Genomic DNA, 20,801 nt, shown 5'->3' on the forward strand with positions numbered 1-20,801 from the left:
GCTCCCACTGTTGATTTCTTCACTCCAAGCTGGTTGGCTATTGCAGATTCAGTCTTCCCAGCCTGGTGCAGGGCTACAATTTTGTTTCTGGTGTCCTTTGACAGCTCTTTGGTCTTCACCATAGTGGAGTTTGGAGTCAGACTGTTTGATGGTGTGCACAGGTGTCTTTTTATACTGATGACAAGTTTAAACAGGTGCCATTACTACAGGTAATGAGTGGAGGAAAGAGGAGACTCTTAAAGAAGAAGTTACAGGTCTGTGAGAGCCAGAAATCTTGATTGTTTGTTTCTGACCAAATACTTATTTTCCACCATAATATGCAAATAAAATGTTAAAAAAACAGACAATGTGATTTTCTGGATTTTTTTTTCTCAGTTTGTCTCCCATAGTTGAGGTCTACCTATGATGTAAATTACAAACGGATCTCATCTTTTTAAGTGGTGGAACTTGCACTATTGCTGACTGACTAAATACTTTTTTGCCCCACTGTATCTAATCCTCCCTTGTGTGATCCTGACTGCTGAGCCGTGTATCTAATCCTATCCTGTGTGATACTGACTGAGCTGTGTATCTAATACTATCCGGTGTGAAACTGACTGCTGGGCCGTGTATCTAATCCTCTCCTATTCACTCCTCTCTCCCCTGTTATGTGTGATCTATATGGCGGTATTATGTGTGTGAAGTATATGGCGGTATTATGTGTGAAGTATATGGCAGTATTATGTGTGAAGTATATGGCGGTATTATGTGCGATCTGTATGGCGGTATTATGTGAGAACACTATGGCAGTATTATCTGCAGAAAGCGGACCCATTCTAGGGTGGTCCTGGCTGAGCACCTGCATGCGGGTCTGGGGTAATAGAGGGGGCAGCATGACCTCCAGTTAGGTGCAGTCAGGGGAGGGCTGGTGAGGCAGCTGAAGAGAGGCGTCTCATTTTTATCATTACTATATGGCTACATTTCCCCCTAGCATCACCCCGACTGCGCCTGTCGCCTTGTTTTCACACATCGCCAGGACAGGATGGAGAAGACAGGATCTGAGGAGGGGAATGGGGTCTTTGCATGCAAAGTCTGGATCAGAACAGTCCATCAATCCACAGAAATGTTTCCTGGGTTTCTGAGGAGCAGACAAGCAGACGGTCCATCCATGTGTATAAAAGACAGCGCTCTATGTACAATTTCTGGCTGCTCCGCGCACCGAACAGGGCTCCCCATAAACCAGCACACTGCTCTCCTGGAATACTCTGTGCTGCTGTCACCCTGCTCCCTCCACCATATATCTCCCAGAATCCTTGCTGCCTGCCATCCTCGGTGACTGCCTACTTGTCAGTATAACTTTGCAGTCACCAACAAAATGGCTTCTCACTGTGTTCACAGCCATGTCAGCAGACTCCGCCCATAATTACTGCAGTGCAGTAATGTGAGCTAGTTGTACAATAGGTTTTTGTCAAATTTCATTAGCTGCTCCCCCTAGTGTTTAAAAGTGGAAATGCCAAACCTTTTAAAATTATTTTCCATATTTTACTAAATTATAAACAAATTATAATATTTTTAAAGAAAATTTAAACATTAATTCTTTACATTTTTTCAATCGCTGGAAGAAAAAAAATTTGGGATGGCACCTTCCCTTTAAAGCATAAAATTGTAAATGCAATTTAGATAGCAAAGTCATTAAACTTCTTAATTTTCTTGATTGGCATGATAAATGGTAAACAATGTTATATATTATATATTGTTCCATAACTTGTATTTTAACTTAACAAAATACATACAAAACAAGTATTTTGTTCTTAGCTTGTCGGTTCTTTTTTTAACAGCCCTCCGCTGCCTCTCTGGGCAGGGAAGATCTTTGTCCCTTAAAGTATAGATTTTCAAGGAATATAGGAGAAGCTTGAAGTATTTCTTAATCTTCAAGTCTTTTTTTCTATTCTCCTTGAGGAACAGACAGCTGTTGGCTCTTGGGGTCGTCAAATTTATCATTTGTGGTTAGCTGCATAATCATGTAAATTCCATATGACAAAATCCACAAGAGGATAATAGAGGACACAAATCCCATCCAGATTGCAGGAGTGAAGAAAGATGTGCAGTCACTTGCATAAGAGAATTGGTTGTTTTCTACGTGGAATCCTTGAATCTGCAAGAGAAACATGCAGTAAATTACTATGCTGGAGGATATGTGTATATTAAATAAAGTGAAAACCTTGTCATTCTGAAATCTGCCTTATATACAGATCCACATGTAGTAATGGCAAGCGGTTACACCGGTTTGGACATTACTCCTTCGTACAGATATCACTGCTTCTGTGCCGATGGTATATAACCTCGCTCACCTACGCTTTCATCTTCCTCTGTTAGCAATTGTTACTGAAGAAGGCTGTTCATTGTGGCCGAAACGTTTATTTGATGACTACATTAAATCACAAAAAAACTCCGCATAAGTTGAGTGCCTAAGTTTATTTTCTTCAATAAGTATTCTATGACAAAAAAATTGGAGTACTAAAATGGTAAAATATTTAGTGCAATGATATGCGATGCGTGTGGCGTAGAAATCACAGTGATATATATAAGAACTGTAGCTAAACTTTTTTGGGCCAGCTACAGATTTTTTGGGGCAGCAAACTGGTGTCCAAAAATTAATATAGTACCAAAAAAAAGGCCAGAATTTTAGGCGCACTCACATTTGATGCCTTGGATAAAAGATTTTTTTTAGATTGTTAGATTTTCACGCTCTTGTATTGAAATGACCTGCAGCAGACAGTAATGGAGCTTTTAGAGGTATGCAGTGAGATCTATATACTCACATACAGTGTTCTCCCTGCACTAGCTGAGTCCGGAGCAGAATGCGGTGAGCAGGGCGGCGCCAGGTCTCTTATAGACCTGATGACGCAGTGCGGCCAGCCAATTACTGTAATACCACAACAAAGATGGCTGCGGTATTACAGTGCGTGGCAGACAATCCCTGCATGTTGATTGGTCCTCTAAAAAGCACCAACATTAAAAGTAGGAGACCCGAGCTCCCGCCAAATAATCCCGGAAACAATTTTATTGTGAGTAGAAATGAGACTAATGCCGGGTATTTGATACCTAAGTGTACAAAAGCTTCTCTGTGGTATGTTGTAATAGAGTCATTTGATTTTTACATCTTTTAATGACACTTTGTTTTCATATTGTCTTTTTTTTAGTTTTCTATTTCATTTTGGTGTTTCAAATGATAAATATTATAAATAGCAGAAATATCTACAGATAAATATACTGGGAATACACTAAATGGGCACTTTACTAAAGACACCTGCCCTTTAATAATTAGAGCTTTACTGTGTGGAAATGGGACTGGTTACCCTGGGGTGCAGCAAAAAATCAAGTGAGCTGTGATTAGTTTCAGTGTAAATCCACATTACAATGAGAAAATAAAGAGATATAAACAACCTTAAATGAAGAATAATTATTCATGCTACACTAATATATCAAAATCTGAAGACCATATGTTGAGATTACTGATGCACAATGCAAACAACATGATCAGAGCTTGGCACAATAAGTATAGATAGGTGAAGTGTCAATAGTTCAGAATAATGGAAGTGGAGTAATGGTGTGGGGTAGGAGTGGGGAACCGTTTTTAAGCCAGGTGCCATTTGGTATTTAGACCATCACTCAGGAATGGTACAAAATTGTCAACTTGAAATCTATCCTACTATATTGGGAAAACATTTGATTAACTCACCCCACATGTGATGGCTGGAGCTGCTTCTCTTTGGTGCAGCTGTGATATTAAATGGTATTGATGATGTTGCTACTCGCAACTGCTTTTCCAGATCTGCATCGGTCTGGAGCCAAGTCAACTCTTTGAGATGAATTTTGAAAAGAACTCAAAGCAGTGAGTTCTGATCACAGATGTATATTACATGGCAGGTCTCCTCACAGGGCGAAATCAATGCTCACATTTCTTTTATAAAACTCAAGCAATGGGAGACCTGTTATGTTTGCTAATGACAGGTGTTATGAAGGCAATCCAGAAACACAGTGTGCTTAGCGATCAGAGCGCACACAGTGATCTGACAAATACCCAAAAATACAAGAACGAGCTCTGAGACGTGGAAACTCTGTAGACTGCACACCTGATCCTATCCTAAACACAACTAAAAGCGGCTGTGGATTGCGCCTAACAACTACCTAGGCAACTCGGCACAGCCTAAGAAACTAGCTAGCCTGAAGATAGAAAAATAGGCCTGACTTGCCCCAGAGAAATTCCCCAAAGGAAAAGGCAGCCCCCCACATATAATGACTGTGAGTAAGATGAAAAGACAAAACGTAGGGATGAAATAGATTCAGCAAAGTGGGGCCCGATATTCTAGGACAGAGCGAGGACAGTAAAGCGAACTTTGCAGTCTACAAAAAACCCTAAAGCAAAACCACGCAAAGGGGCAAAAAAAAACCCACCGTGCCGAACTAACGGCACGGCGGTACACCCTTTGCGTCTCAGAGCTTCCAGCAAAACAAAAGACAAGCTGGACAGAAAAAAAGCAACAAAAAAGCAAAAAGCACTTAGCTATACAGAGCAGCAGGTCACAGGAACAATCAGGAGAAGCTCAGATCCAACACTGAAACATTGACAAGGAGCAAGGATAGCAGCATCAGGCGGAGTTAAGTAATGAAGCAGTTAACGAGCTCACCAGAACACCTGAGGGAGGAAGCTCAGAAGCTGCAGTACCACTTGTGACCACAGGAGTGAATTCAGCCACAGAATTCACAACAGAGACCTACAGTACATACATCACATAGGAGACACAGAGACTTCTATGTGATGTATATAGAGGAGCTACTGGGGCTGCAACATATACATCACATAGGATACACTGAGGCATATACATCACAGGAAACGCATCAGCATATACATCACTGGAGATGCTGGGGCACACACATCACAGGAGATGCTGGGGGCAAATAGATCACTGGAGGGGTTGGGACACATACATATGGGAAGGGCGGGGCACATACATTACTTTAGAGGAGATGCCAGGGCACATACATCACAAGATGCGCTGGCGCATATACATCACAAGAGACACAGGGGCATATACATTATAGGGGGACTTGGGGGCACGCACATCACAGGAGACACTGGGGGCACATACATCACAGGAGGTACTGGTGGCATACACAACACAGGAGACACTGGGTGCATATACATCACAGCAGACCATGGGGGCACATAGATCGCAGGAGATGTTGGGGGAACATACATCACAGAAGATGCTGGGGGAATTTACATTGCAGGAAACACTGGGGGAACATACATCATATGAGATGGTAGGACATATACATCACAGGAGATGCAGGAGCATATACATCAGGGGCAAGGGCTGCAGCTGCTATTGTCATTGGTGGGACTTTAGCGCAGAGCGAAGAGTGCTTTGATTCCGCCCACAAAGTAAGGCCTGACACAGGACGTAATCTCATATTACACGTCCACAGCATTCAGTAGTGAATGCTGCATGTGTGTACATGCTGTGTCAGGAGCAATTAAAGGGTCGGGTCCCAGCTCGAGTACTGCAGTCCTCGGGAATCTGTTTGGGGGCCAGAGAAAAGGATGTTGTGGTTCATAAACGGCCCGTGAGCTTGAGGCTACCCATCGCTGTTGTAGGGCATGTTTTCTTGGCACACCTTGGGCCCTCTGATACCTGCGGATGAGCACTTTAACAACTTTGACAACTGTGCTTACCTACAGTTTATCCGATTGTGGTAAGTGTTTACCCTATGGCAGGACACATTCATCAAGACAATGCACAAAGCTAAGATCCCACAGACATGGATTGGTTTCAAAAGTTTAAAACTGATTTTTTATTGGTTCCCTTGGCCTACAAAGTTTCCAGTTTTTTATCCCTTGGTTCATCCCTAGCACAAGGTAGAATGGAAGGTATCAGTAACTTTTGTATATTTTTATCAACTGCATGAAGCTATTGTATCTACATGAGTATTACTGACAAACAATTTTAACACCTAGTGGCATCTATGTCAGAACAAATTTCTGTGGTTCTGAAGGTCAAAGGAGGTTCAATGTGCTACTATATGGGTGCTTCTAATAAGATGGCCTTTCTGTGTGTCAGGGAAACTCTAAAAGATATCCATAAAGAAAGCTGCATACACACTAATGCTTTACAGATATCATCATCATTGTCTCCATTGGGGCTCACAATGTAAATTCCATATCAGTATGTCTTTGGAGGAAACCCAGAAGAAACCCACATAAACTCTGGGAGAACATACAAGCTCCTTGCAGAAGGAGATTTTGTCCTTGCTGGGATTTGAACCCAGGACCTCAGCACTGCAAAATAGTGCTAACCACTGAGCCACATCTGTTGAGAAGAATCTTAGAAAGGAAGCTCTGCCTATTTGATATTTATTATATCTTTTGTATATCCTGTAATTACATAACCCTTATAGATGACATTTTGGAAAGCTTTAAAGCAGATGAATGTATTAAATTAATCATATTACAACAGCATTAGAAATATATCAGCTCGCTTAAAAAACTGCATAAAATGTTATATAGCTTATACACTAAAATAACATTTAACAGTTGTTGGGCTAAATGTCACAAAACTGGAAGTTTTTTTTTGTTTGTTTATGCATGATATGATACCAATATTATATTATATATTATTTTTAATAGCAATATTAAAAATGTGCGGGTTTTGAATAAGGTTGCACTTCAAAATTGGTAAAAGAATAGCCAATTATGTACAGTTCTCAAAATGTTCTGCAAAACATGTGATTTAAAGGTATTAATTTTTGTGTATTTTTTAAGCATGGTTATTAATATGTCCCATGTTCTGTGGGGTTTATTAACTGCTTAGCTTTTCATTTTTTATCTGTTTCCATGCACAGATTCAATAAATATTGCTAAGTAGCTATAGTAATAACTATGCACTTAGAAATGCATTGTCATGATGAATAAGGAAGAAAGTAAATGTAACGCTGTACGTGGTCACACATATCTATGAAAGATAAATAAGTTGTGCTACGATGGTAGAATATAAGGTCATGCTGTGTTTTAGTTGCTTTTGATTATTAAGTGTATACTAACCTGAAATTCAGAAATGAATATTTCCCAGTTTATTGCCTCATTATTGGCAGGAACTAGCCTCTCCCCATACAACGAGCTTGTCCCTATTTGTTGGCAGCGATAGGAGTACTCTGCAGGGGTTGAGGCATATGTTGTGCTAAATGAAGCATTCCTCAGCATGTCGCCATTCGGGATTATCATCACAGACTCTAATTTGAACCAGTTTCTAGCAGATCCAGGGTAAAACATATTACTCATATACAATCTAGAAAAGTAAAAAAAAAAAGAATATATTACCAATGGACCAATGTAAAAATAATGTCATAATTGTTCAATGAGGGCATAAACCAAAACTAATTTTCACATATTTCTAGTTACTGAGAAATCTTACTGGATTTACAAAGTTACAGATTTAGGCACAAAATTAGCATGTGCACAATCAGTATATTGATGTATTATTACCGTATTGGGACTAGTAGTATTAATAGATCTCTTGGCTTTTTTCCAGTTCAGTCATCTATTTTCAAATGGAATTGACCAAAAAGGCAGGGTCTGACAGTCCAATAAAGCTGAATGGAACAGTACAGTCATGGCCAAAATTTTTGAGAATAACACCAAAATTATATTTTCACATGATCTGCTGCCCTCTGGTTTTTATTAGTGTTTGTCTGATGTTTATATCACATACAGAAATATAATTGCAATCATATTATGAGTACCAATAGGTTATATTGACAGTTAGAATGAGTTAATGCAGCAAGTCAATATTTGCAGTGTTGACCCTTCTTCTTCAAGACCTCTGCAATTCTCCCTGGCATGCTCTCAATCAACTTCTGGACCAAATCCTGACTGATAGTAGTCCATTCTTGCATAATCAATGCTTGCATTTTGCCAGAATTTGTTGGTTTTTGTTTGTCCACCCGTCTCTTGATGATTGACCACAAGTTCTCAATGGGATTAAGATCTGGGGAGTTTCCAGGCCATGGACCCAAAATCTCTATGAGCCATTTAGTTATCACCTTTGCTTTATGGCAAGGTGCTCCATCATGCTGGAAAAGGCATTGTTGGGCGCCAAACTGCTCTTGGACGGTTGGGAGAAGTTGCTCTTGGAGGACATTCTGGTACCATTCTTTATTCATAGCTGTGTTTTTAGGCAAGACTGTGAGTGAGCCGATTCCCTCGGCTGAGAAGCAACCCCACACATGAATGGTTTCAGGATGCTTTACAGTTGGCATGAGACAAGACTGGTGGTAGCACTCACCTCTTCTTCTCCGAATAAGCTGTTTTCCAGATGTCCCAAACAGTCGAAAAGGGGATTCATCAGAGAAAATGACTTTGCCCCAGTCCTCAGCAGTCCACTCCCTGTACCTTTTGCAGAATATCAGTCGGTCCCTGATGTTTTTTCTGGAGAGAAGTGGCTTCTTTGCTGCCCTCCTTGAAACCAGGCCTTGCTCAAAGAGTCTCCGCCTCACAGTGCGTGCAGAAGCAATCACACCAGCCTGCTACCATTCCTGAGCAAGCTCGGCACTGCTGGTAGTCCGATCCCGCAGCTGAAACTGTTTTAAGATACGGTCCTGGCGCTTGCTGGTCTTTCTTGGGCGCCCTGGAGCCTTTTTGACAACAATGGAAGCTCTCTCCTTGAAGTTCTTGATGATGCGATAGATTGTTGACTGAGGTGCAATCTTTATAGCTGCGATACTCTTCCCTGTTAGGCCATTTTTGTGCAGTGCAATGATGGCTGCACGTGTTTCTTTAGAGATAACCATGGTTAACTGAAGAGAAACAATGATACCAAGCACCAACCTCCTTTTAAAGTGTCCAGTGATGTCATTCTTACTTAATCATGACTCATTGATCGCCAGCATTGTCCTCATCAACACCCACACCTGTGTTAATGGATCAATCACTAAAACGATGTTAGCTGCTCCTTTTAAGGCAGGACTGCAATGATGTTGAAATGTGTTTTGGGGGTTAAAGTTCATTTTCTGGGCAAATATTGACTTTGCAAGTACAGTAATTGCTGTTAAGCTGATCACTCTGACATTCAGGAGTATATGCAAATTGCCATTAGAAAAAATGAAGCAGTAGGCTTTGGAAAAATTAATATTTGTCTCATTCTCAAAATATTTGTCCATGACTGTAGTATGGAATGATGGAATATAGGCTGAACTGGATGGACAAATGTCTTTTTTCGGCCTTACTAACTATGTTACTATGTTACTATGTATACGTTCTACTACATACTTCTTCTCCATTCACCCCAGTGATTGCGATTGGTTGGGGAAGCAACAGCCAGACCCCAATCCATTATACATCTATCAAATCATAATAACATAGTTAGCAAGGCCGAAAAAAGACATTTGTCCATCCAGTTCAGCCTATATTCCATCAGAATAAATCCCCAGATCTACGTCCTTCTAAAGAACCTAATAACTGTAAGATACAATATTGTTATGCTCCAGGAATCATATCATAGATACTACATGTCAAAATTCTTTAAAAAAATTTTTTTGTTATCACACTGATCTGGAAACCTCCAATTTAGCTAGTGTGACCAAAATGAGAATATAATTCTGTTGTCCATGTAAAAAGATTGACTTGTTTTTTTAAAAAATGCCGATCTTTAAAGGAAACCTGGCATCTGATCTGCAAGCAGGCTGTTGGAGGGTTATATGGTCTAAAATGATAAGTCTGCAGTTACTCTGTATGGCTGCAGACTTTTGAATCCCCGCCAGCACACACACTGATTTATGCGATATGCGTACCCACTGGACAGCCATGCCCACTAGACAGCAGCACCCTCTCTCCCTACACTTGTATGGAGCGAGGCCGCGCTCCTAGATGACTACTGCCCAGGAGTATGCATGTTGCATATATCACCGCCGGTCCTGGCTCAGAAATCGGTGAATCCCCGCCAGCACACACACTGATTTATGTGATATGCGTACCCACTGGACAGCCATGCCCACTAGACAGCAGCACCCTCTCTCTCTACACTTGTATGGAGCGAGGCCACGCTCCTAGATGACTACTGCCCGGGAGTATGCATGTTGCATATATCCCCGCCGGTCCCGGCTCAGAAACCGGTGAATCCCCGCAGTGCACAGTGCATGAGCTGGGGGGATTCATAAGTCTGCAGTCACACCGAGTGACTGCAGACTTATCATTTTAAACTAGACAGCCTCTTTAAAGAGCAGAAGGAGCTGATCAGATGGAGATACATTTTTGTCATGAAAGTTTCAGTTAACCTTGTATTCTGTTCATTGAAATCCCTGATGTTTACATGCATAGTTATTCAGGGAAGACTGTCAATCCCTGAATACGACAATCTACTCTACGTATACATACAGAGATAGCTGTCAATCATTAGTTGGACTGCCCACTGGACTCATATACATACAAAAACAAGTCATTTAAATGAATAAAATATATTACAAAATACTGAACAAAACCATATACAATGCTGGTCACCTTCCCTTTCTCTATACTATGCTGTACACATATCAAACCGCATGTACAACATGACAGGTTCCCTTTAATTCTCTTGCTGACTGCTGTGTGTGAAATCTGAAGGATACTACACACATTAGAATGGAATAAATTGGAAAATGTACATGATTTTTATCCACACTGTCCAGCTTTAAAATGGACGTTTACATTAAAATGATCGGGAAGCATTCACACTGAAAATGTTCCTTTATGGTTATGCATGTACAGGTGTACAATAGTTATAAAATGTGATATACTAATATTGCTGATGGCAGTAAATGGATACGCTATTTCAATTCAATGACATTTTCATTTTCAAATCTTCCCAGCTTGAGCTGCCTGAATAAGTTAACCTGCCCTCAAATCCATAATGAGTTTTTCAGCTAAATGTGAAGGCTTTAGAAAACCCCATTCACTTAAATTATTACCTTTTTTTTCTCAAAGTGGGATATTCACAAAAAAATCCACCATATTTAAATGCCGAATGCAGATAATTGATAAAAAGGAAAAGGAAGCTAATAAATGGAGTATATAATAATATATATAATAAGGCAAAAAGGAAAGCTGGAATATTCCCATACAATTTAGTCAGGCTTACCTTATTTCAAGGCTGCTAAGTTCTCTTCCTATAAATGAATATACTAATGACAACCTAAATTAGAAATGTAATGTTATTATTCAGAAGATGCATTTAGCATATACCAGAGAGAAGTATTTGACATAATGGTTTTCAGCTCTTTCCTTATCATGTTTTTCTCTGCGTGACTACATTTAGAAAGGTGCCGGTGGGGATGAAATGTTGGAGTCATAGTCCTTTGGTCAGAAAATGCCTAAAGTGCAACTTCAGTTGTGTGTAGTTAACTTTATTTGTCTTCTACTAGGTTTCTACAAAGCCTCAGAGAACATTGGTAAATATAGGTTGACACAAAGTCAAAGTGTACTATAATATATGGAGTAGTACATGTCCTGCATCACTACTTGCTGCCAGAACTCAAGACAAATGTCTAGAAATGTAGAGATCTCCCTCAAGCTGGTACAAATCTGTTCTCCATAATTCTAGCTTGATACAGAATAAACCAAAGCATTTTATTTGTCTTTGTTTAAAGTTTCCAAGGAACATTAAGCTTTCTATTATTGTCTTAAAACGACAAAAAATTGTAAAGCTTCAATAGCTAATTAAATATGCGAAGTAATTTAAATGATCGACGTCTTTTCAACAAGCTTTGCATAATTGAATAGTAAAGACAAATATAAGAAACATTGTAATATATCTTTTCAGAGAAATATACTTCTTTCTCCACTTATAGTCATGCGGTTAGGAGAAGGCACCCTTAAAATATGAGAGACCCAAAGCAGTTTGCATAAGAAGAGTGGTCCAAAATTCCAGTTGAGAGGTATAAGAAGCTTGTTGATAGTTATAGGAAGTGATTGATTGCAGATATTTATTCCAAAGGGTGTGCAAAACATTTTTAAGTTGAAGGTGCCAACATTTTTGTCCGAACGATTTTGGGGGTTTAGTGTGAAATTATGTCCTATTCGCCCTTTTCTCCGTTTTTCTGTGTTGCTCCAATATAGACAAACGCAATAAACATGTGTATAACAAGACATGTGTAATTACAATACGTTTCTGGGAGAAATGCTTCATTTTCTGGAACAATTTCAAGGGTGCCAACATTTTCGACCATCTACTATATAATTGTCTAAGGGTCACTTTCGTCTTTCTGTCTGTCCTTCTGTCACGGATATTCATTGGTCGCGGCCTCTGTCTGTCATGGAATCCAAGTCGCTGATTGGTCTCGCCAGCTGCCTGTCATGGCTGCCGTGACCAATCACTGACGGCCACAGTCTGATTAGTCCCTCCCTACTCCCCTGCAGTCAGTGCCCAGCACCCGCTCCATACTCCCCGCAGTCATCACTCACACAGGGTTAATGCCAGTGGTAACGGACCGCGTTATGCCGCGGGTAACTCACTCCGTTACCGCCGCTATTAACCCTGTGTGACCAAGTTTTTACTATTGATGCTGCCTATGCAGCGTCAATAGTAAAAGGATCTAATGTTTAAAAAAAAATAAAAAATAAAAAATCATTATATACTCACCTTCCGCCGCCTTTCCTGCTCCTCGCGATGCTCCGGTAACCGCTCCATGCAAGCAGCAGGTTCCGGAGGCAAGGATGGTATGCGACAAGGACCTGCCATGACGTCACGGTCATGTGACCACGACGTCATCACGGGTCCTGCACTACCAACCCTGGGACCGGAAGCTGCCGAGTGCACTGCACACAGGCGACATGACTACAAGGGCTCCCTCGGAAGGTGAGTATATGTTTATTTTTTAACCTGTGACATACATGGCTGGGCAATATACTATGTAGCTGGGCAATATACTACGTGACTGGCCAATATACTACGTGGCTGGGGGCAATATATTACGTGGCTCTGTGCTGTATACTATGTCGCTGTGCAATATACTACGTGGCTCCGTGCTGTATAGTATGTGACTGGGCAATATACTATGTGACTGGGCAATATACTACGTCGCTGGGCAATATACTACGTCACTGGGCAATATACTACATGACTGGGCAATATACTACGTGGCTGGGCAATATACTACGTGGCTGGGCAATATACTATGTGGTTGGGCAATATACTAGGTGGCTGGGCAATATACTACGTGGGCTGTGCAATATACTACGTGGACATGCATATTCTAGAATACCCGATGCGTTAGAATCGGGCCACCATCTAGTGAATGTATAAGCCACTTCCCCCATGCCTCCTGAACTCATCATCTACTTTGAAAAACAGCTCAAATTTATCTTAGACATAACAAAAGGGACGTTCAGTATAGTGAGATCTCAGATTATAACTATATGTTAGTCTATGGAGAAGGGAGTATGAGAAAGAAGCAATCAGTGGCAGAGAGAGGCAGAGCATGAAGCAGAGAGTGAATTATTTAGCTTAGTACATAGCTGGATTCACAGCCAAACTGCTCAGTAGTTTCTTCCAGCTGTTGCTACTTTTGACTCTGTGTTTCAGAGAATAAAGAGCAGGAATCCCCGTGTTTCTGTGTACTATGTATCACCGACACCAAAGCAGCTAGTCATCACCCACTAGTTCAGAGAGAGCAGTAAATTGGAGATAGAGCCCACAGAAAGTAAAACTAGCAAAAAGATGAAGGATGCAAGTCATATATTGGCCAGGCATGGGGTTATTTCTAAGGTACACACATGACAGTTAATTCTTACAAGGTTCCTGAAATGACAGGTTCGCTTGAACTTGAGTACATACTTACGTGGTGTTTGTGTCAGAGCATTGAGATGAACTTGTGTTTGCTGAGGGTACTTGAAATGTTGCATTTGTCAAATCAAACACCACGGAATTGTTTGCTTTGATAACAAATGTTGTAGCATAAATCAAGATACAAGTGACATTTGAACCATTTGTCACAGTTAGTGGAGAATAAGAAATTGTAGAATCAGTTGCTAGAAGCTCTCGTCCTTTTTTAGAAACCATGTCAAAACTTTTGACAACCTATAGTAAAAAAAAATGTATTTTTTCATTAGTTTGTGAATACAATGACAACAACCTCCAAACATATACATAAAACAATGATGTATTTTTTACTCTGGAGCTGTGTGTTCAATAAGTCAACATCATGAACATCAAAATATCCATCGCTGTTTGTTCAAGAAACTTATGAAAATTTAGGGAGGTCAAGGGGAGAGGAGATGTGATGTGGTAGAGGGTATTAGAGAAATCTCCTTACTTGGGGGAACTTACACACTACAGTCACGTAAAGAGGATCTGTTACTGGCTCAAACAAATTGAGGCAATACCTTGTAAAAATCCTCTTAAAATTGTTCTGGAAAATGAAGTATGTGTTCCAGAAAATTATTGCAATTACACTTGTTTTGTTATACACATGTTTATTTCCTTTGTGTGTATTGGAACAACACAAAAAAAAACAAAGAAAAAAAGGCAAATTGACATAATTTCACACAAAGGCCCCTGATTCTAACACTTTTTCCCTTTTTCGCTTTGTCGCTCCATTGCAGAGATATTCCCATTTGTTGCCTTAGGAGCCCAGTATGTGAATTCTCTGCTACAGTTCAACTGTTCAACTGTGGTGTTTCTTTAAGGTTTTCTCTGGTGGCATGCACTTTCCACAATGCCTATAATACATTGGGAATGACTAATTAACAGAGCTTGAGACAGCTATACTGCTAAATCAGCTGCCAAGCTGTATTTGGAAGCAACTACGCAGGAGGGCTAAAACTAAATGCCCCCAGAGAAGATTTTAGAAGAAATGCTCAGTTGGTCTGCAAGCAGAGATTTCACATACCAAAACAACCAAAAACTAATATTTCCGCAATGGCGTTACGAAGTGCAAAATGGAAAAATGTGGCAGAACGAGGGGAGCTCAGGGATTTTTACAAGGTAAAAACTCATCTCATATAATTATATACAAGACAAAGAAGAACTCCTTTTATTGAACACTATTATAAAACAGAAGTTAAAAAAACAGGAATTCCGTTTATAAGGGACACCGAGCACAATATTCAAAAATAAGGTGGGCAAATAGTAATAATAGCAGCACAAGGGAAAACCTTGCATAGGTAAAAATCCAGCAAAAAAATGTAATAAATGTACGTCCATAGTATTAAAGGGAACCTGTCACCCCGAAAATCGGGGGTGAGGTAATCCCACCGGCATCAGGGGCTTATTTACAGCATTCTATAATGCTGTAGATAAGCCCCCGATGTTACCTGAAAAAGGAGAAAAAGACGTTAGATTATACTCACCCAGGGGCGGTCCCGCTGCTGGTCTGGTCAGATGGGCGTCTCCGGTCCGCTGCGTCGCTTCCCATCTTCTTTCCATGACGTCCTCTTCTGATCTTCAGCCACGGCTCCGGCGCAGGCGTACTTTGCTCTGCCCTGTTGAGGGCAGAGGATAGTACAGCAGTGCGCAGGCGCCGGAAAGGTCAGAGGCTCGGCGCCTGCGCACTGCAGTACTTTGTCTGCCCTCAACAGGGCAGAGCAAAGTACGCCTGCGCCGGAGCCGTGGCCGAAGATCAGAAGAGGACGTCATGGAAAGAAGATAGGAGGCGCCGCAGCGGACCGGAGACGCCCATCTGACCAGACCAGCAGCGGGACCGCCCCTGGGTGAGTATAATCTAACGTCTTTTTCTCCTTTTTCAGGTAACATCGGGGGCTTATCTACAGCATTATAGAATGCTGCAGATAAGCCCCTGATGCCGGTGGGATTACCTCACCCGCGATTTTCGGGGTGACAGGTTCCCTTTAATCTATATACATAGATATAATTAGAACTGCTATCAACAGAGTCCCTTACAGAAACTAAGTAAACACCACAGGATCAAAACAGCATAAAAATAAAAACTGAGAGAAAGGTGGGCCAAAAAAATCAAGGTCAGTATCCAAATGTAGTGCTCCTGACTATAATGAGACTAGAGCTGGCTGTGTAAGCTATATAATAAGCTGAGTCAAGACAATATAGGTCTAGTTAATGTTATCTATGCATACGGTGAAACGCGCGTCGGGGTGAGGGGACGCCTGGAGCACCTTTACAGGTAAACACCTGACATGAATGGCATCTGCTATGTGTATGTATGGATAACATTAACTAGACCTTTATTGTCTTGAGTTAGCTTATTAAATAGCTTATACAGCCAGCTGTAGTCTCATAGTCAGGAGCACTACATTTGGATACTGACCTTGATTTTTTTGGTCCACCTTACTCTGGCAGTTTTTATTTTTATGCTGTTTTGATCCTGTGATGTTTACTTAGTTTCTGTAAGTGACTTTATTGATAGAAGTTCTAATTATATCTATGTATATGGATTAATACTATGGTGGTACATTTACTACTATTTTTTGCTGGATTTTTACCTATGTAAGGTTTTCCCTTGTGCTGCTATTATTACTATTTGGCCCTTTTATTTTTGAATATTGTGCTCGACATCCCCTACAAACGGCATTCCTTCTTTTTTAACTTCTGTTATTTAATATTGTTCAATAAAAGCATTGTTTTCAATTTTACTTGGTGGTATCTCTTCTTTGCCTTGTATATAATTATATGAGATCAGTTGTTGCATTATGCATGAAGTGCCCCTTTAATGTTTGGACATATGTTAATTTTTACAAGGTATTCAACTCATTTTATTAAGCAAGCGAAAGGCCCTCTTTAATCTCTACTCCTATTTATTTTTTTAAAAAACTATTTCTTATTGTTTAAATTGGGACTTTCATGTTTTAAAATTGTTATTTTATTACAATTATGATTTTTTTTTTTGCAATATTTATTAGTCCTACAAGGGTACTTGAATTTGCAATCCTTGATAAAACACTATACAACTTATGTTGTACAGTTCATTATCTAACCTGTTATTGTTTGAATGACAGGTAGCCTTTCAGACCCAGTCTCCGATGGGATGTGATAAGGTGAGGGAAACGGCAGACCTAGAGACCATTGTTATGACTCGAGCTGCCATGCTGTGGCGGGTACTCGTGGGTTGACAGAGAGAGCTCTTTTCCACTGGCATACTTTTTACATGCTCTGTCATTAAGAACTGCAGCATGTAATTAGTTAAACAGCCAGGATCTCCTATAGCTGTAATCCTATTGTAGTAGGTACCCAGTTATATGTGAGAATCAACTACCATACCTGGGTTGTGCTATACATATGGCATGGTGTGCTAAATAACTCATCACTACAACGAACATGTATGGCAGAATGGGATAAATGTCCTTCATCTGACTCAGTGTTTGCGCTTTGTATTACTATGTACTCATTTGTGGTTGGCCACACAAATGTTACAAGAGGCAATTTTAGCTGAAGGATGTGAAGGATCATAGAAGGGGCTGAAATAAGCAAAAATAGGATACTCATCTCATATAAAATAATAATCACCAAACTTTTGATTACATGCCAACAGAGGAAGAGAGATATATTGTTGAAAATATTTTTGTGAGTTTGGTAACATTTGTGCTCTCCCAGACCATACTGTCCATCTGTCACTGAATAGCCACAATGTTAGTGGTACATGAGGTCGCAGACATTGAACATTAAGATCCACATGGCAACCTGGCGTTTATAAAATAATAGCAATGTGCTGACTTAAGTTCCTCGAAAGTACTGCGCATAGCAAAAAGGTTAACAAATTACAAATTTAATCTGGATAAAACGATAACAAATCTGTGTAACACAACTACAATTCTAATGATTACAAAGAGAAGCACACTAGAAATGTGATGTAATCACAACATTTTGTACATACAGCTTTTTTACACTTGAATATTTTTCAAATAATTTCATTTTCTATTACAATATTCATAATTTAGTTACATGGCAATAATTGCTAATGATAGGTGCTGAAATGTTGAAATGAATGTTTCCCAGTATATCGCCACACACATTTTTTGCTTTTCATAAATTACTGTATTTTATTTGCTCAAATACCATGGAAAGAATTGACAGCATAAAATTTCTGATCAATAAAAAAATACTGGGCTTTGTATAGCTTTGGACAGATTTACAATAGTTAAAGGCCTTATTACTAACCGATATATATCAATACTACTCTTAAGCAGCTTCAGAATATCACTCTAGCAATTTGCTTCAAACAAATTTATTGAAATGCATTACATACAGCGGGTGAGATAAGTATTAAACAACTGAAGCTCAGATGAAAGGACCCCATGGAACCTTTAGAGTTCGAAGAGTGTTTGTGTGGAAGAATGGGACAAAATCATCCTTGAGCAATGCATGCGACTAGTTTCTCAATGTAGGAGGCATCTTAAAGCTGTCATCACCAACAAAGGCTTTCCTACAAAGTATTAAATAGATATCAGTAAGAGTGCTCAATACTATTTATCTGTGTCATTTCTCATTATTACACAAAACTTAATTTTGTGATCAAAACCCCCTTGGTAAAGACCATAATAATTGGCATATTGGACACAATAATTAAAAAGGCCCAAATCTCTGGAATTGTATGGCAGACATAAATAAATAAAAAAGAAGAAAAAAACTTAATACTCAAGAAACTATCAGGAATAAATTAAAAGGAAAAACTGGCTACTTTTCACCTGTTGACTTGCCCTCTTTAATTAAGCGCCATTTTGTTACTTTTTCCCATAATTATCTTTTTTTCTGGGCCTCTGCCGGATATGTTGTAATTTTTATTATTATTAAACTACAATAGTAGCGAAAATGATAAACTATATAATATTGTAAAGAAGAATCTAGTAACCCCAGCTCCATTCCTGCAGCTTTGGCCATGGGTTACGTAAACATAATTTTGTCTTGAAGCTTGTTTCATTTACTAGTGTAATGGGAGGTGAGATTTCCATTGAACTCTCATGTGTTGTCTTTCCTTTAGCCTATTTAGCTAATAGAAAACCCAAGATACCTATGACTCCATTAAATACTGTAGGAAATTCCTCCATTAACTTTCTACAACTATACTGTTACATGCAGGATGATAGCTCTACAGACAAGAAAAACAAACAGAAATGAAGCAAGTGCAAGAAAACTGTTTTATAAACTGATTAATTAACAAAGTTACTATTCCACACATTTATACATTCACACATAAGATAAAACGTATCCCCGAGAAACAGGTAGCGGAAAACCTAGAGAACGCTGAAGGAAAAAATCATGCTGGAGAAGAAGTTTATGAAAAAGAATTTATGAAATTAGTACAAGAAAATCATAAGAGTTTAAAGTAATTCCTTGTAATAATCAATCCAAGCTTTTAATAATTTGGTAATGAAAATAGTATGACTTAGCAGTATTTCTGTTTTTTGTTTTTTTCCGATGAATTTGTCTTGACAGCACTAATGTGTTTTCCTAAGCTGGGCCCCACCAGGTGATTTCATCACAGCAAGCTGCTTGACTACTGCTTTGTTTCTGGTGTCCTCGACAGCTCTTTGGTCTTCACCATAGTGGAGTTTGGAGTGTGACTGTTTGAGGTTGCGGACAGGTGTCTTTTATACTGATAAGTTCAAACAGGTGCCATTACTACAGGTAATGAGTGGAGGACAGAGGAGCCTCTTAAAGAAGAAGTTACAGGTCTGTGAGAGCCAGAAATCTTGCATGTCTTTAGGTGACCAAATACGTATTTTCCACCATAATTTGCAAAATAAATCTTGCCAAATCAGACAAGGTGATTTTCTGTATTTGTTTTCTCATTTTGACTCTTATAGTTGTGGTCTACCATAATTGTGGTTTCTCATCTTTTTAAGTGGGAGAACTTGCAGAAATGGTGGCTGACTAAATACTTTTTTCCCCACTGTTAGTAGCTAATTAAAAACATAACTTTTATTCATAGAGTTCATAATATCATTCTATTTTAAGCCACAATAAAATTATTAGGAATCATTTGAGTAAAAAATAGTAATGGCTATTATAGGAAATGTATGTGGCAGTGCAATTTGTAAATAATATCAATTGCAAAATATTATTGATCCAGTTATTGCGAGACTTGTTAGTGAAATTGTCATACACCAAGGAAATTCTACATTTTTTTATAATCCAGGAAAAAGAGAGAGTGGCTGGGTATAGCGCTGCCGGTAAGGTTATGATGCCACCAAAATTATTATAAAAGTTGGTTTTTATTTAGTGCTAAGTGTTTCATAGCTGGTATAGACCAGCACTCAAAGGTGTAGCATTAAATAAAAAACTACTTTTATAATACTTTTTTTTATAGTGTTTTTATATTCCAGTGACAAATGGGACCTACCTAAGTAAATTAAAAAACTAAAATAGCAGTTCATTGAAATGACTATATATATGTGACAAAATGGTGGTAGTAGTTTTAATATCCCAAAAAAAGGGAGCAAATATTTTCTTTTGAATTTGTACCTAGATGAGTGGAATAAGGAGAATGTAAAGAGCGTCTATCTCACACTAAATCATGATCATGGAAAGACAATTAGATGTGAGAATCTATTTGACGCTAACACTGAATATTAGTCTCTTGCTAAAGTGAGTTAGTGTCTAAAACAGTGTTTCCAAACTCCAGTCCTCTCGACTCCCAATTCATCATGTTTTCATGATTTCCTTAGTATTGCACAGGTGGTAGAAGTATCATCTAGGCATCAGGAAATCTCTCACCTGTGCAATACTATGGAAATCCTGAGCACATGACCTCTGGGGGTCCGTGCGTACTGGAGTTTGGGAAACACTGGTCTAAAACATACAGTGCTCTTCCAAAAATTGAAC

At 39.3% G+C, this 20,801-nt stretch overlaps 1 protein-coding gene across 2 annotated transcripts in view; it reads right to left on the reverse strand.

The window, feature by feature from the left end:
- Window positions 1-463: 463 nt before the first annotated feature.
- Window positions 464-20,801, reverse strand: part of LOC138676054 (V-type proton ATPase subunit S1-like) — a 224,218-nt gene continuing 203,880 nt past the window's right edge. For both annotated transcript variants that reach the window (XM_069764898.1, XM_069764897.1), the window contains 4 exons: window positions 13,849-14,087; window positions 11,151-11,204; window positions 7,085-7,328; window positions 464-2,134 (listed from right to left, as the gene is read on the reverse strand). In XM_069764898.1, the coding sequence (XP_069620999.1) occupies window positions 1,925-2,134; window positions 7,085-7,328; window positions 11,151-11,204; window positions 13,849-14,087 (747 nt within the window). In that variant the 3' untranslated portion in view covers window positions 464-1,924. The remainder of the gene's footprint in view (window positions 2,135-7,084; window positions 7,329-11,150; window positions 11,205-13,848; window positions 14,088-20,801) is intronic.

Source organism: Ranitomeya imitator, chromosome 4 (assembly GCF_032444005.1).
Source record: "Ranitomeya imitator isolate aRanImi1 chromosome 4, aRanImi1.pri, whole genome shotgun sequence".
NCBI classification, from domain to species: Eukaryota; Metazoa; Chordata; class Amphibia; order Anura; family Dendrobatidae; genus Ranitomeya; species Ranitomeya imitator.